We start from the raw sequence: 15,451 nt of genomic DNA on the forward strand, positions 1-15,451 counted from the left end.
AAGTGCAAGGCAGAGAATAGCTGTGGGGCAGTTGGTCAGTGGAGGGGAAAACAGACGGCCTTCTCAGACACCCTGGGGAGCCTCTCGCAAGAGATGGATGCTCCTGAGTCAGCTAAAATCAGCAGGCACCTGAAACTGAAGGTGACTCCCAGGCCCCAATTAAATATCTAAATGCTGGCACGTTTACTTACTGAGGAGGGGGGCGCTCAGAACTGGCTTGCTCCCAAAGCGCTTCCAGTTTGCTCTCTTTCAGCGCCAGCACTGCACAAAACCAGCTTTCCTTTGGGACGTCCTTCCCCACCTATGCGGGGGGTGCCCTCTGCTTCCTCCCCAATTTGTACCAAGCTCAGCCTTCAAGGGCCCTCGCTGGGGGGTCCCCGGCAGCCGCCCGGCTCAGCGGATCTGGAGGGGATAATCCACTTGGAGGGCAGCCAAGGCCTCTGGGCAAAACATCGCGTCTGCTGGGCTCAGCAATCCCAGTGCCATTTTTACAATTAACTGGAAGCTGTTCTGGGAAATCACAAGGACGGGGGGAACTTGGGCCAGAGAGCCATTAAGCAGAAATGGGCGGGGGGGGGACCCTCAGGCTGGCAAACGCTGCTGGCACAGCACCATTCATAGCAGCTTCTGGGCCCCTGTGGGTCACGGCAAGCTTCCCGCGAAACTTTGCAGGGTTTCCAAAAGAGAGGCCTCTGTTTTTTGCCTGGAGAAGACCCCATGGCTCTTGGGGGTCTGAGCAAAAGGGCTCCTTCTGTGTGCCAGAGAAATTGCAGAATCCTTAGCATCTCAAAGGTCTCCGTGTCAGGAAAACTGGGCCGTGTTAAGGCCAGGCGTGTTGGGGTTTGAAAGAAAGGAGGAGATTCTTTTCGGGAATGTTTGGAGATGCATGCAGTTTTCTTAGCCCTTTCCAGAGCTGGCATCTTGCAAGAAGGAACGGCAATGAGCGGTTTGCCCCACCTGCCCCACGGGAGGGAAGCTGCCCTTCCTCAGGGGGGCACAAGAGGAGGAAGGGAAGGTTGCTCACATCATCATCATCATCACCACCCCAACAACGTATTTCATTAAATTCATTAAAAACAGTAAGCCAAACTTATATTAAGCCTCTCTGTTAAAACATACTTCATAACAAATGTCCATCTCAGCAGTGCAGAAGGAAAATGGACGTATTCAAAGTGCTAATCTGTAGCCCCCACCCATCCATATCCGATGGGGGGGGACACAACCCTCATCCCCTCCCCGCTCCAAACACATACATACATACGTAATAATAATAATAATAATAAAGAGAGAAGGCAGAGATCCCTCTCTACTCCGACGTAAACATCAAATGAAGCCACTAGCCCTGACTGGGCAGGGTTCCAGTCCAGTGTGAGGTAGGGGGCACACATCATCTGGGGATTTCTTGGCAGCGCCACCCCATGCGAGGGTGAGCAAGGGTGCTCAGTTGCTCTCCGGCCCCCCAGCAAGGAAGACTCTGGCGGAGGCAGAAGCGGCTGTGCGGACATCGTGGCTGGAGCCTCGTCTTTCCAAAGAGCGGATCTCTTCTGCCCCAGGGGGCAGAGGGGGCAGCCTCTTCCCAGCCGAAAGACCAACTGAGGCTTCTTCCCTGGGGGGTGAGAGGGCACTGTGCCTGGTGCTACCACTCAGCAGCAGGGCGGAGGGAGGTCACGGCTGGCGACAGGTCTCTCTTCGCGGGTGGGGGAATGTAGAAGGAGGGGAACAGAAAGGGAGGAAAAACTTCTTCCAGTTCCTGAGAGATTCTGGCTGAATGGGGTGGGGGTCACTCAGGGCTCCATCACTTGCCCCATGAACAGGATGGTGCCTGTGAAGGAGAGAAAGAGACGTGTTGCAGGAATTTATGCATAGGTTGGGGGGTGTTTGCCCCTACAGCAGATATCCTGCACATGCAGCCCACTACCAAAACCAGCACAATCACTTTTGGGACTTGTCCCCACAAAACACTTCCTCACAGTTTCTTCCTCTCTATTCAAAGGGCCTTTGCTGCACGATACCAAATGTAAGAATTCACTGATCACTGGATCTCTGTACTGGCTCACTGGGAAAACTCCATAAATTCATCTAGACCTGTGAGCTCAGCTCCTCAGCAGCCCCTCTGCCTGAGGGATAATCCCTGGCCTCCTGATACCTGAGTGCCAGACAGGTAGCCATGCCAGAAATACCAAACCCAGATGAAGACAAAAGGGTGGGATGAACTTGGCTGGGAAACAGGGAAATGTGAATATCTTTTTTGTTCCACTTGATGGGTGTTTGGTGGAGGGGAAGGGGAACCATGGGGCAGGTCCAGGATGCTCAGATTCCTGCCACCAGACCTCCCCTTTCATGATGTAACCGTGATGTAGTTTGGAGGGGTGTAACATGGGGATGAGCAGCTAATAAAAGTTTGGGGGCTCTTTTGTTTGGGGCTTCCATCTTGTTTCACCTGGTGGCAGGTGGGAGTCCTGTGGCGACAGTCTTCAATCAAGACCAAGCCGACTGGCTGCTGTTTTGCTCTGGTATTCCTGGCTGGGGTCCTTGTTTTTTGTCCAAGGGAGCCCTCAGATTTCTCCGTTAACACAGGAAAAGGTGGGATATAAAATGCATTGATGACTAAATAATATAGGTGGGTTCAAAGGTCACTCCTGCCTTGGAGGAAAAAAATAAAATAAGGCTCTGTGGTCCCAGAGGCAGCCACCAGGAGGCAGCCTTGCACCGTTCCCAAACACAGCCTTGCTCTGTTTACAGGGTTTGTCACGCGGAAGGTGGAGCAAATTGGTTCTCTGCAGAAGACAAACCACAAATTGCAAGGAAGGAGATTTCGACTCAACACCAGGAAAACCATCCTGAAGGCAAGAGTCGTTACGGACTCCCTCGGAAGGTGTGGGGGCTCTCCTTCCTTGGAGGCTTTTAAGCAGAGGTGGGGTGGCTGTGGGAATCAGGGTTTCTTGAGCTGCAATTCTTGCCTTGCAGGGGGGTTGGGCTAGATGACCCTTAGGGGTCCCTTCCAACTCTACAATTCTGTGAAAAGCGCTCTTACCAGTTGGGTTGTGTCGCACGAGGAAGAGGAAGGGCCTGTCCATCACAATCTCCAGGGGGGCCATCCGGGCATAGATGATGACAGCTGAGGAAAGGAAACACAATTCTTATTGCATCATACTTCCTATTTCTCTTTAGTTTTCTTTCTGTTTGATATGTTGCTTTTTTATTTTTCTGTTTAGCTTAGTTTGGATTTTACTGTATAGTATGTTGACGTGGGTGGCGCTGTGGGTTAAACTACAGAGCCTAGAACTTGCCGATCAGAAGGTTGGCGGTTCGAATCCCCGCAACGGGGTGAGCTCCCATTGCTCGGTCCCTGCTCCTGCCAACCTAGCAGTTCGAAAGCACGTCAAAGTGCAAGTAGATAAATAGGTACCGTTCTGGCAGGAAGGTAAATGGCGTTTCCATGCGCTGCTCTGGTTCGCCAGAAGCGGCTTAATCATGCTGGCCACATGACCCGGAAGCTGTATGCCGGCTCCCTCGGCCTGTAAAGCGAGATGAGCGCCGCAACCCCAGAGTCGGCCACGACTGGACCTAATGGTCAGGGGTCCCTTTACCATTTCCTTTTATGTTGATAATAAAATTGATATTATCAATATTTTTTTATCAATTAATAAAATAGATTTTTAGAAAGGAAGAGGAGTTTGAGGGCTGCATCAATGTGAGGGACGGGAGGCAGCCCAGAGGACAGCCCGCAAAATGAGCTGGCTGTTTGGGGTCACCAAAGGAAAGAGATGTGGTGGGGGAGGGGTGTATCTAGATGAAACCTCCAAAGACCCCCTAAGCAATAGGGTCAGTGGCCATCTGCTCTGCTTTGGGGAAAGGTGAGAGGTTAACAAGGGCCTTTTCTGCCGCGGCTATTTGGGATGATGCAGGAAATGAGGTTCCATCTTTGGTCACCTGCTCCAGGTGTCTTTTGGATACAACCCTTCCCTCCCCCAGGCTTTACTGCATACCTGAATTTTATTGCTCACAGATTTTTATATTAAGCAGTTCAGAACATTTCCACAGGGGAAGTAAGCTGATCAGAGCTCTGGTAAGCAGGTTCAAAACTCCCCCCCCCAAAAAAAAACCAGCTGCAGGAAGGAGAAGTGGGTCACCCTTTCCCAGCAACGGCTCCCTCACCTGTGGCAGAGGAGGCCTCCGTCCCGCTCTCATTCACGTCGATCTTCACCTTCTGCAGGGCTTGAGCCACGAAGAGGGATTCTTGGTCTGCAAAGGGGGACAAGGCAGTGAGCAGGGAAAGGGGGCCGCAGAGGGGCAGGAGGGGGCATGGGGGGCCATTGGCCGCCTTGTTCTCAGCTGGGGTGTCTGAGAGTTTTCAAACAGAGGTCAGATGGGCGCCTGCAAGGGCTTCTTTCGCTGCAATTCCTGCATCCCATGTGGGGTTGGGCTGGATGACCACTGGGGGACCCACCCAACCCTACAATTCTATGAGTCGTTTGAGGTTTCTAAGCAGAGATGGGAGGCACATCTGCCAGGGATTCCATTGCTGTGATTCCTGCGTTTCTGGTGGAGTTGCACTAGACAACCCTTGGGAACTGTTTCAAACTCTACGATGCTAAAAGCAAGCTGGGCATCAATATAGCCCCTGCCGCGTCCTCTGCAACAGTGCAATATATTTTTATTTAGAGTGTGGAAGGAGAAAACAGCTCTCCGATTGGGTGGCTGCTTCTGCAGCACACCCCTAAAAACCTTTCCACTCCAAAATGCTGTTTGACTTTCCTGTGTCGCCTGGGAGCTGGCTGCGGCCAGGTCCAGGCCCTCGGCACATGCTCAACAGCACCTTCCTCTTTGTTATTACTTTAATAAGAGCTTGCTCAGCACCCTGCTCTCACAGGGGCCAACCAGCTTCCCAAAGGAGAATTTCCCAGCACAAAAGCAGCTCTCCCTTCCTGTGGTTTGGAGTATCCAGGATTCAGAAGCATCGCTGCCTTAAGTCTGAAACACGTTCTCACATACTGCAGTTGGGGAGCTACAATCAGGCACCCCGGGGTGCAGATGACCAGAAGGGCCTTCACACAGGCATCAGAAGGGACTGACCTGACAGGCTGCTGAAATTGGCTTTTCTTGCGTCGAACATGTCCTTCATCCCCAGGGTCTCCAGGGGCCCACGGAGGTCCGCTTCGCTCTCCAAGGAGAATCTGCAGAAAAGGGAAGGCAAGAGGTGAGGGTGTGTGTGTGTCACAGTCCAGGCAGCCACCGGCTCCACACCATGGCTGGGAGATGTGGCAGGATCTGCACCCAAATCACAGCTTGCCTGATTGCTAGATAGTCACAGACAGGGGATTGGAGAATGTCACATTCTCTAAACTTTTGTGGTGGGAAGGGGAATAGTAAAAAGTTAAACTTTACTTCTCCCTGTCACTGCACACACTTCTTACCTATAATGGGGTAAGATGTCTATAAGCTTCCCTCTAGAATAATAATAAATAATAATAATAATAATAATTTATTATTTATACCCTGCCCATCTGGCTGGGTTTCCCAGAAAGCACACTCCATTTTGAACTGGGCTGTAGAGTTTTGTAACATTTAGGGATTACTGCCTCTTTGATTTTCACCACTGTAACTTTTGAAACCTAGCAAGACTTTTAATGTGAGTAAACCCTACGTTTTTCTGGCTTGCTTAAACAGTCTTGAGAGTGATTTCCTTGTTAAGAGGGGAACATAGAGGGGAGAAGATAATCCAAGTTTGCATCCTTGCATATCATAATTGTTCCAGGAGGTTATATAAACTTCTCCCAAGAGCTTCTGCAGATAAGCTGCGCCCGGGTGGAGATTTTACTCTGCTGTCATAGATACTTGCGTTCTAGTGAGGGAGAGGAAGGATAATTAATAAACTACCCACCCCTGCTCATCTAAATCCATCCAACAGGAGAGTTGGGGGTCTGGCGTGGACCCAGGGGAGTCTTGGTTCCCCACATTCCCACCTGCCCCCCTCAGGTGACGTGGCACCTACTTGGGTAAGACCAGGAGCCTTGTCACTTCCGTCATGTTCCTCTTCCATTCGGCCACCATCTGGGAGTCGATGATGTTGGTCAGGGCAGAGAGCGGGGTGTCCAGCTCAAAGGGGGCAGCAATGAGCATGCTGAGAGTCTCCCCCTGGTAGGGGAGCTCGATGACATCATACTCCACTCCTGTAGGGCTGGAGAATTCACCTGCAGAGGAAAGGACAGGAGGGCGTAAGAACAGAAGGAGAGACTGCTGGGTCAGGCCAAAGGGGGCCCACCTGGTCCAGCATCCTGGCTAAGAAATCTAGGACTCGAGATAGACTGCACCTGGACCTGGAGGTTCCATTAGAGGAGCCCAGCTGCTGGATCAGCCAATGGCCTATCTAGTCCTGCCTCCCGTTCTCACAGTGGCAAATCCACAAGCGGGACCTGAGCACAAGAGCAAGTCTTCCCTCCTGAGCAGCTGGGATTCAGAAGTGTTCCTGATCCAGAGCATCGCCATCCTGACTAGTAGCCATTGTATAACGGTCTCTGGCAAACAAGCAGCCTGATAAGCAGCAACGGCTTTATGTTGCTTAGAAGTTTAATTACAAGTTTAATTACAAGAAGAAACACATCCAGACCATGTCCCTCCCGCCTGCTCTCATTAACAGTAGTTGCTCAGTCTGACTCATTCTTCCACCAGGAAGAACGCCAAAACCACGCCTTTCTTCTCCTTCCCTTCCGTTGTTCTCTGAGCTTCTCTCGTCTCCTAGTTTGGGGACTGAACGGCTGGCCTGTCTTCTCCCCAATCCCGGAAGACACAGCCTCAGGCTTATCTGCTAGTTGCCTGGCAGCGCTCCTGTCGACTTCTAACTCTCCCTCTCCCTGGGAGCTAACAGCTTCTTCCCTGGGAGGGAGGGGGCCGGGCTGTGCTCTCTAAACTCAGCTCCTTGCTCGCCTAGTTCAATTTCTGAGGCTGTGCTCTGGGGGGCCACGTTCCTGACACATTGATGACCTCATTCTCCAGGAGGTAGAGGAAGAGGAAGACCCCTTCCCACCCCACCTCTTGTCAAGCCCCTCTTGACGCCGCTGCTCACCGTAGTTGCACTTTGCCGTCTGCTCCATCATGGGGACGGAGAGGGTGCTCCCGTCCAGCTTGTGGAAGAGGCGCTCCCTGGTGGCCGCCTCTGGGAAGGGCAGGTTCCAGAGGCCCTTGAAGTGGATGGCGTTCACCAGGACCAGGCGGGTCATGTGGTCCAGGGTCCCCTCGGGCAGGAAGTCCTGGATCATCCCTGGGGGAAGCCATGCATGCTGTCAGATGTGCACATCGCCCTTCGCCCACAAACCTCAGGGCGGTTCGCAGCGTAAAGACACAACATGCATAATAAAAATAATAACTGGACAGATGGCATCTCTTGCACCCCTTGAACGGGTCCCTTGCAGGCAGAGATTGTGCAGGGACACATTTAATGACCTTTGGAACATATCTATGGAAACCATAGAGACCCATGAATCAACATATACTGGAGGGAAACAATAAATTTATCCACATATATATAGTTCTGTAACTTTGATTATATATTTTTTTTGTTATTTTGTTCCTGTTGCTTTCCTCTGTTTTTATTACTTTTCCTTTTCCTCTTTTCTTCCCTTATTTATTTCAGCTCCCTGCAATACGCTCAAACACTGTGTGGAAAATTCTTTTTTAATTTCATTTTTCAACTTTTACAAATATTTTAGTCGGGGGGGGGGACTTTACAAATCTAATTTACCTTTCCCTCAACTTTCCTCCCCCTCCCTTCTGCAGTTCATATATTTTTATTATTGTATATCCCATTCAAATACATTTATAATTTTTCCCTCGTCCTTCCCTTTATTATCTCTGACTGCGCGTGTTTATATCAACTTCACTAATGTTTTACTTGGTTTACAATATGTCCTCAAATAATAATAAAATAGCCCTTTCTGGCAAGTGGGCTGGATCCTGCGTTGCCCCCCCATGGGCTTGCCTACCTGTCAATCATCGTGACTGTCAAGCGGCCTAGTTCCCCATTGCCCTGCAGTGCTGCCAAGGGAGAGACTCACCTTTCGTGTGGTCCTGCACCCAGCTGTTGATGATCCTGCGTGCTTCCTTGCTCTCTGTGAAGTTCACCTGCTTGACCGTCTGGCGGAAGACCCGGTGGAAGTGGGGCATGAACCCCGGGCTGAGCTCCAGGTCCCTCTGCACAAAGAGGGCGTCGGCCGTGTCCACTACGTCTTTGTTCCTGGGGTCCGTCAGTGCCTTCTGCAACCAACGCAGGGCTCTGGGGGTGCCCCACTCTGCAGGGAGGAAGCGCCCAGTGAGGGCAGGAGATCATTAATAATAAATAATAATAATTTTTTCATTTATACCCCGCTCTTCCCAGTTCAGAAAACCGGGCTCAGGGCGGCTAACAACAAATTTAAAACACTTAATTGATGCAACAAAAAACAGCATAAAATACAGTTGTTGTTGTTGTTTAGTCATTTAGTCGTGTCCGACTCCTCGTGACCCCCTGGACCAGAGCACGCCAGGCACTCCTGTCTTCCACTGCCTCAGAATTCAAAAATCAATTTAGGGAGGAAATAGATCCAATAAACATTAGATGATCACCAGGGCTAGCTGGCTAAATTAGTCCTATTTCGGCCAGCGAGGAGGTCAGGGGAGAATTAGCTGTGGGATCCCAGAGCAGGGAATCTTCATAAAAAGGGAAGGAAGGGGAATAAAAGATCAGGCTTAATTCAAATTAAAGGCCAGGCGGAATAGCTCTGTCTTACAGGCCCTGCGGAAGGAGGATAAATCCTGCAGAGCCCTGGTCTCCAGGAACAGAGCATTCCACCAGGTCAGAGCCACCACTGAGAAGGCCCTGGCCCTGGTGGAGGATAATCTGACTTCCTTAGGGCCCGGGTCCTCTAAACTATGATTATCCATGGACCTTAAGGTCCTCTGCAGGGCAGACCAGGAGAGGAGGTCCCGTAAATATAAGCGTCCCCCCCTTTTCTCTCTCTCCATTTGTTCCACCTTTTCACTGTCCACTGCAGCTCGTTTCTCAAGGCACCATCTACCCAAACCAATGGCTTCACATGACAAGGAGGGTGATTCTTGAAGGCATTACTTGGCCGGGTGAGGCTGACGATTGGAATGTCAGAACTGAAGGTTATAACCGGTTCAAGAGGAACAGACTGAACAGGAAGGGAGGAGCAGCAGCATTGTATATAAAGGATGTGTACACTTGTGGAGAAATCCACGACTTGGAGCATGGAAGGCAGGTTGAGAGTATAGGGGTATAAATTTCAGGAGAGGAAAAACAACAATGACCTTACTGTGGGGGTCTGCTATAGACCGCCATGCCAGAAGACTTGGGTGATGCCTTCCTAGAGCAGACTACCCAAGATTCAAAAAGGAGAGATATAGTAGTCATGGGAGACTTTGACAACCCCAATATCTGTTGGGACTCCCAACTCTGCGAAGAATATACAGTCCAAAAATTCCTCGTTTGCTGGCTGGCCATTTCATTTCCCAGAAGGTGGAAGAAGCAACAAGGAGACCATCTATCTTGGACCTGATCCACACCAACAGGGAAGAACTGATTGATGAAGTGGAAGCACCAGGAAACTTGGCAGAAAGTGGTCATGTTCTCCTGGGTTTCAGGATACAGAAGTAAGGGAAAGCTGAGCATAGTCAGACACACAATCTGGACTTTAAGAAGGCCAATTTTGAAAAGCTGAAGGAGCTACTGGGTGAGATCCTGTGGTCAGAAATACTTAAAGAGAAGGGAGCCCAAGATGGAAGGGAGTTTCTAAAAGGAGAAATGTTGAAGGCCCAAATGCACACAATGTGCCAACAAGAAAGAAAAGTGGGAGGCATCTAATGAAAGTGCTGTAAGGAGCTTACAGACGAAAGTTTTCTACCCCGCTTCTCTCTCTCTCTCCACCCCCATCTCTTTTCCCACCTCTCTTCTCCCCCAACCTTATGCTGTAAAGGGTAAAGGGACCCCTGACCATTAGGTCCAGTCGTGGCCGACTCTGGGGTTGCGGCGCTCATCTCGCTTGATTGGACAAGGGAGCCGGCGAACAACTTCTGGGTCATGTGGCCAGCAGGACTAAGCCGCTTCTGGCGAACCAGAGCAGCACACGGAAACGCCGTTTACCTTCCCGCCAGAGCAGTACCTATTTATCTACTTGCACTGGTGTGCTTTCAAACTGCTAGGTTAGTAGGAACAGGGACCGAGCAATGGGAGCTCACCCTGTTGCAGGGATTCGAACCGCCGGCCTTCTGATCGGCAAGTCCTAGGCTCTGTGGTTTAACCCACAGCACCACCCGCGTCCCATACCTTATGCTGTATACAGGTATACAGCATCAAAGTCTCACATCGAATATAACTGATCTGTAGAAAGGACTTTACGATCTGAAAATGCACAAAAGTACGTACTTTTGTAACCCAAGAAAATCTTTAATAAAAACATTTTTTAAAAAATAAGGACAAATGTAAGGTTCTACACTTAGGCAGGAAGAACCAGCTGCATCATTGGAAGATGGGGGACACTTGGCTTCCTAGCAGTGCATGTGAAAGGGATCAGGGGGTCTTAGTGGTCCACAGGCTAAACACGAGTCCACAGGGTGATGCAGCAGCAAAAAAGGCTAATGCTATTCTAGGCTGCATCCACAGAAGTCTAGTGTCAAGGGAAGGAATAGTACCACTCTATTCTGCCTTGGTCAGACTGCAACAGGAGTCCTGTGTCCATTTCTGGGCACCTCAGTTTAAAGAGGACATTGACCAGCTGGAAGGTGTGCAGAAGGAGGCAACCGAGAGGTTTAAGGGGGTGGAAACCCAGCCTGATGAGGAACGGTTGAAGGAGCTGGGGATGTTTAGCCTGGAGAAGAGGAGAGATGAGAGCCAACATCAGATATCTTCAGGGCTGCCACGTGAAAGATAGAGCAAGCATGTTTCCTGCTGCTCCAGAGGGTAGGACTCGAATCCAGGGCTTGATATTGCAAGGAAGGAGATTCGGACTCCCTTGGGAGATGGTGGACTCTCCTTCCTGGGAGCTTTTTAAGCAGAGGTTGGAAGGCCATCAGTCTTGGATGCTTGAGCTGCGATTCCTGCACTGCAGCGGGTGGGACTAGATGACTCTACAGTTCTATGGTCTGAGTGCATGAGTCGCCCCAGTTGCGTAAGAGGCAGTTAAAAACAACAACTAACTCCCCAATTAAAGCAAAACAAAACATGAATGTTGACACAGTGGGTAACTCCCCCTGTGTCACCAGCTCAGCTAGTGAAGATTTGGGGTTTATTTTGGTGCTTTGACCAGGTAGCTTAGAGGAGAGCAGCCCATGACAGACTCTGGCTCTGCTTGGAAGAGGCAGGGAGCTCAAGAAGGAGAAGAAGAAGAGTTTGGATTTGATATCCCGCTTTATCACTGCCCTAAGGAGTCTCAAAGCGGCTCACATTCTCCTTTCCCTTCCTCCCCCACAACAAACACTCTGTGAGGTGAGTGGGGCTGAGAGACCTCAGAGAAGTGTGACTGGCCCAAGGTCACCCAGCAGCTGCAGGTGGAGGAGCGGAGACGCGAACCCGGTTCCCCAGATTACGAGTCCACCACTCTTCACCACTACGCCACACTGGAGGCCAAGGAAAAGAGGACACCCACTCACCCCTCAGTTCCTTCTCCCAAGACAGACCCTTGAATGTCACTGCAACACCAGGCACGGGCAGGCAGCAGCCCTCCTTGCATGGGGTGGGGGTCAGCTCAGGGACTTGGAGAGCAGCATCACAACCCGGCTTGGCCACCGCTGGGGTTTCAGGGAAATAGCTGGGGGTTCTCCCCCCATATTTCTTGCCTGCGTGGGCTGGCTTGCTCCGGGTAGTGGTGGGGTCTGTCCTGCGGGGCTTCTCCTGCCCCCTAAGGGGATGCATCCTGCACCTCAAGTGGCGGAACTTTGCTGCCACCCTCAAGTTTCCCTTGTTGCAGCAAAGCCAGGACAAAGTGTCGGAGGCTTCCCTGAGCCGCTGCGCCCCACGGCCCCCTCTCAAGCCAGCGCCCCCCACCCGCGCTGCGGACTCACCGTCGAGGCTGAAAGCCATGCTGTCCTGGATCTGTCTCCGCGTCTCGCCGGCAGCGGCCATCTGCAGCATGGCCAGGACGGAGGCGACGCCGTAGGGAGAGAAGGCCACGTTGCTCTCGCCGGAGGCGGCGGCCACCTCGCGGAAGACGCGCACGCCGAAGTCGGTGGAGAGGCTCGCCACGCGGGAGACACCCGGCCGGGCGAGGGGCGCCGGGGACGCCCAGGAGAGGGCCAGCAGCCCCGCCAGGGTGACAGCCCAGACCAGGCTCCGGGAGGCTCCGGGGATCGTGCTCGACGGCTGAGGCATCCTAGGAAGGAGAGGAGAAGGCGGTGAGAGAGGAGACCCCGACGAGAGGAAGGCGCACGGCTAGGCCGTCTGGAAATAGGGGCGCGGGGCTGGGGGACGGAGTAGGGCGAGAGCCAGGCTTGGAGAGGGGTCTCCCTTCCCCGGGGGCGCCTTCGTCCAGATGCGCAGCTCGAGGGGGCGGCGGGACAGCGCTTGGTCGTCCTCCCCCCGCCCTAGGGCCGCTTTCGGGGCTCTTCCCGGTCCCGATTCCCCTCCGGAGGAAGCCTGAAGCCCCTGCAACGCGGGAAGGAAGGCGCGGCGGGTACGGGACCCTGCTTGGACACGCGTCCGCCTCTCCCGACGTGCGTTGCAGCCCGCAGGATTGCCCAAGCGCCCAGCGAGCGAGCGAGCAGCTTCAGTTCCTTCCTACCTGCTTGTTTTCTCTCTCTGTCTGGCGGGAGCGACTCTTGCTGGGTGCTGCGGCTTTTGTTGCTGGGGCTGCCTGCCGAGGGCTGCTTTTATGCGCGCCCGCCCAGCCGCGGGCCAGGAAGCCGCGATGAAGTCACCGGCCGGCCCCGCCGCTTCCCTCCCTCGTCGCGATGAGCAACGCCCGCAAACAACTCCCGCCGCCTCGCTGCGCCCTTGTCGCGGGAGTGGGGCGGCGGAGGGGCGCGGAGAGGCTGAGTCACGCGGAGGGGGCTTGGCTGCCCAGATGTGGCCCCTCCTCCTGCTGATGCTGCAGCCCCCCCAACCCCATCCCTGCCCCAGGACCAGGAGTCTTCCAGAAGTGGGGGGAGAGATAGAATCGCAGGATTGTAGAGTTGCACGGGACCCTCAGGGGTCGTCTAGTCTGACCCCCTGCAATGCAGGAATCTCAGCCCTTGGCTGCAGAACTGGAGCTCCCTCCTTCTCCTGTGGCTTCAGAAATATTGCCACCTCCCACAACATAAAGCCACTGACAACCCTCTCCTCCTCCATGAATTTGCCTAACCCTCTTTTAAAGCCACCAAGGTGGAAGGCCATCACTCCCTCCTGTGGCAGGGAGTTCCGCAAGTTAACCATTTCTTTTATCCATCCTGAATCTCCCAAATTCCGCTTCCTTGAATGGCCATGAATTCTGGTGCTACGAGAGGAGAAAAACCTTCCTCTATCCACCCTCTCCATGCCATGGAGCATTTTATAAACTTTTATCGTGTCTCATATTACTCGCCTTTTCTCTAAACTAACCCCCCCCCACACACACACACACTCCACCTTTCCCTCCTTTTGGTTGCTCTCCTTTAAACCTTCTCCAACTCTGCAATGTCCTTTTCGCAGTGAGGCCCCCTGAACTGGACACACAGCACTCCAAAGAGGGCCACACCACAAATTAGTATTTTGGCCGTGTGATACTGCCGTGGTCCATTCCTAAAGATCCTTAGCGTGGGAACCTGCCTTGTCCACAGCGGCCACACTCTGGGTCGGCATCTTCGGAGAGCTCTCTGCTGTGACCCCCAAGGTCTCCCTCCTGACCCACAGACCCCACGGGGGCACAGGTGGAATGAAGATTCCTTGTCCCTCCGTGAACTGCATTTGCCATTTTCATTTGCCGTTTTCCCTCCCACTCACTCAGTTTGGAGAGGTCCTTTTGGAGCTCTTCACAATCCCTTAATATTTTTTGCAGCCACGAACAATTTAGTATCATCAGCAAACCTGGCCGCTTCACTGCCTGCGCTTAACTCTGAATCATTTTATCTATGATCAAGTTCAAATCACAGGCCCCAGTACAGATCCTTGGGGAACCACTTTCTACATCTCTCTGGCTCCGTTTGGAGAGCTGTCCATTTATTCCTACTCTCTGTTTCCTGTTGCTTAACTGTTTTCATGCTCCCTGGGGTTTCCTTGAACACCCACAAACCCGTATCCATTTCCGTGGCTTATTTTTTCCATTCAGCCTTTAAGGGAGTATGTTCTTGGGCTACAGATAGGCAGATCTATCAATTCTGGTTTCTCTCATAGAATCATAGAGTTGGAAGAGACCACAAGGGCCATCGAGTCCAACCCCCTGCCAAGCAGGAAACACCATCAGAGCACTCCTGACACATGGTTGTCAAGCCTCTGCTTAAAGACCTCCAAAGAAGGAGACTCCACCACACTCCTTGGCAGCAAATTCCACTGTCAAACAGCTCTTACTGTCAGGAAGTTCTTCCTCTCTATTGCTCATCTTTCAGTTGTTCAAATTTGCACCTCAGTTTGTGGATGGGGGTGTCTGCATGAAAACCTACCGGCATTTTAATGCCATTGTATCCTAATATTCACATCCTTGCCTGCAATTTCACTTCATACGCGCATTTTTGCAAAACCTGTTTCCGTCATCCAAAGCATTTCTCTCTGCTATTTCACATAGGCTCTCATTGCCATGGTCTGTACATTTTTGTGCTCCTTACTCAATTGGGAAACTGCGTTGCATAACCATGGAATTCTAGAGCTGAAAGGGACCCATCTCGTCTGTCTCCCTGCAATGCAGGAAACTCGGCTGAAACATCCATGACCGATGGCCACACAGCCTCAGTCAACAAAAATGTTGAATGGACAACACCCTTCTCTCCCAAAGAACATTGCTGTTGTTGGTGGTGGTGTCCGTCTGTCTCAGGAAACAATGGAGGACTGTTCCTTTGGAGGTGAAGTCAAGCTTTTGGAAGGTTGCAGCGCCTGCTGTGGCTGCAGAAACCAATACAGGAGAGACATGTTCTGTTGCAGCCGGAGCAGAGGAAGGCGGCCGATTGTGCTGCTGCGGATGCACCAGGGCATTTCTTTAATCTGCGCTCCCCAAAGCAGCCATTCCTCCTCTGGTCACTGCTTCGGATGCACAATCGATCTGTCTCCAGGCACTGCAGTCATTTGCAAGGGATTCCCACACGCCAGAGTTGATGTCGCAGCCTCCATGTCACGCTCGCAGACATCTTTGTCATGCAGAGTTGGTCTCGTGCTGGAAGCTACTGATCTCTTGGGGGATCCTGCCCTCTTCCATTCTGTGGACGTGGCCAAGCCAGCGTAGACGTCGCTGAGACACATTCTGGGAATGTGGGCTTGGGAGATCTGTTTGAGACCCTGTCCTGCCATGTGATGCCC

At 52.2% G+C, this 15,451-nt stretch overlaps 1 protein-coding gene across 1 annotated transcript; it reads right to left on the bottom strand.

Moving 5' to 3' along the window:
- Positions 1-931: 931 nt before the first annotated feature.
- SERPINE1 (serpin family E member 1) lies at positions 932-12,950 on the bottom strand. The gene is made up of 9 exons (XM_053363148.1): positions 12,771-12,950; positions 12,055-12,362; positions 8,055-8,288; positions 7,067-7,261; positions 5,996-6,194; positions 5,077-5,177; positions 4,159-4,245; positions 3,035-3,118; positions 932-1,822 (listed from the first exon to the last, which is right to left on the bottom strand). The coding sequence occupies exons 2-9, from the start codon at positions 12,359-12,361 to the stop codon at positions 1,785-1,787; spliced, it is 1,245 nt and encodes a 414-aa protein (XP_053219123.1). The 5' UTR covers position 12,362; positions 12,771-12,950; the 3' UTR covers positions 932-1,784.
- Positions 12,951-15,451: the final 2,501 nt, after the last annotated feature.

This window comes from Podarcis raffonei, chromosome 13 (assembly GCF_027172205.1).
Source record: "Podarcis raffonei isolate rPodRaf1 chromosome 13, rPodRaf1.pri, whole genome shotgun sequence".
NCBI lineage: Eukaryota > Metazoa > Chordata > Lepidosauria > Squamata > Lacertidae > Podarcis > Podarcis raffonei.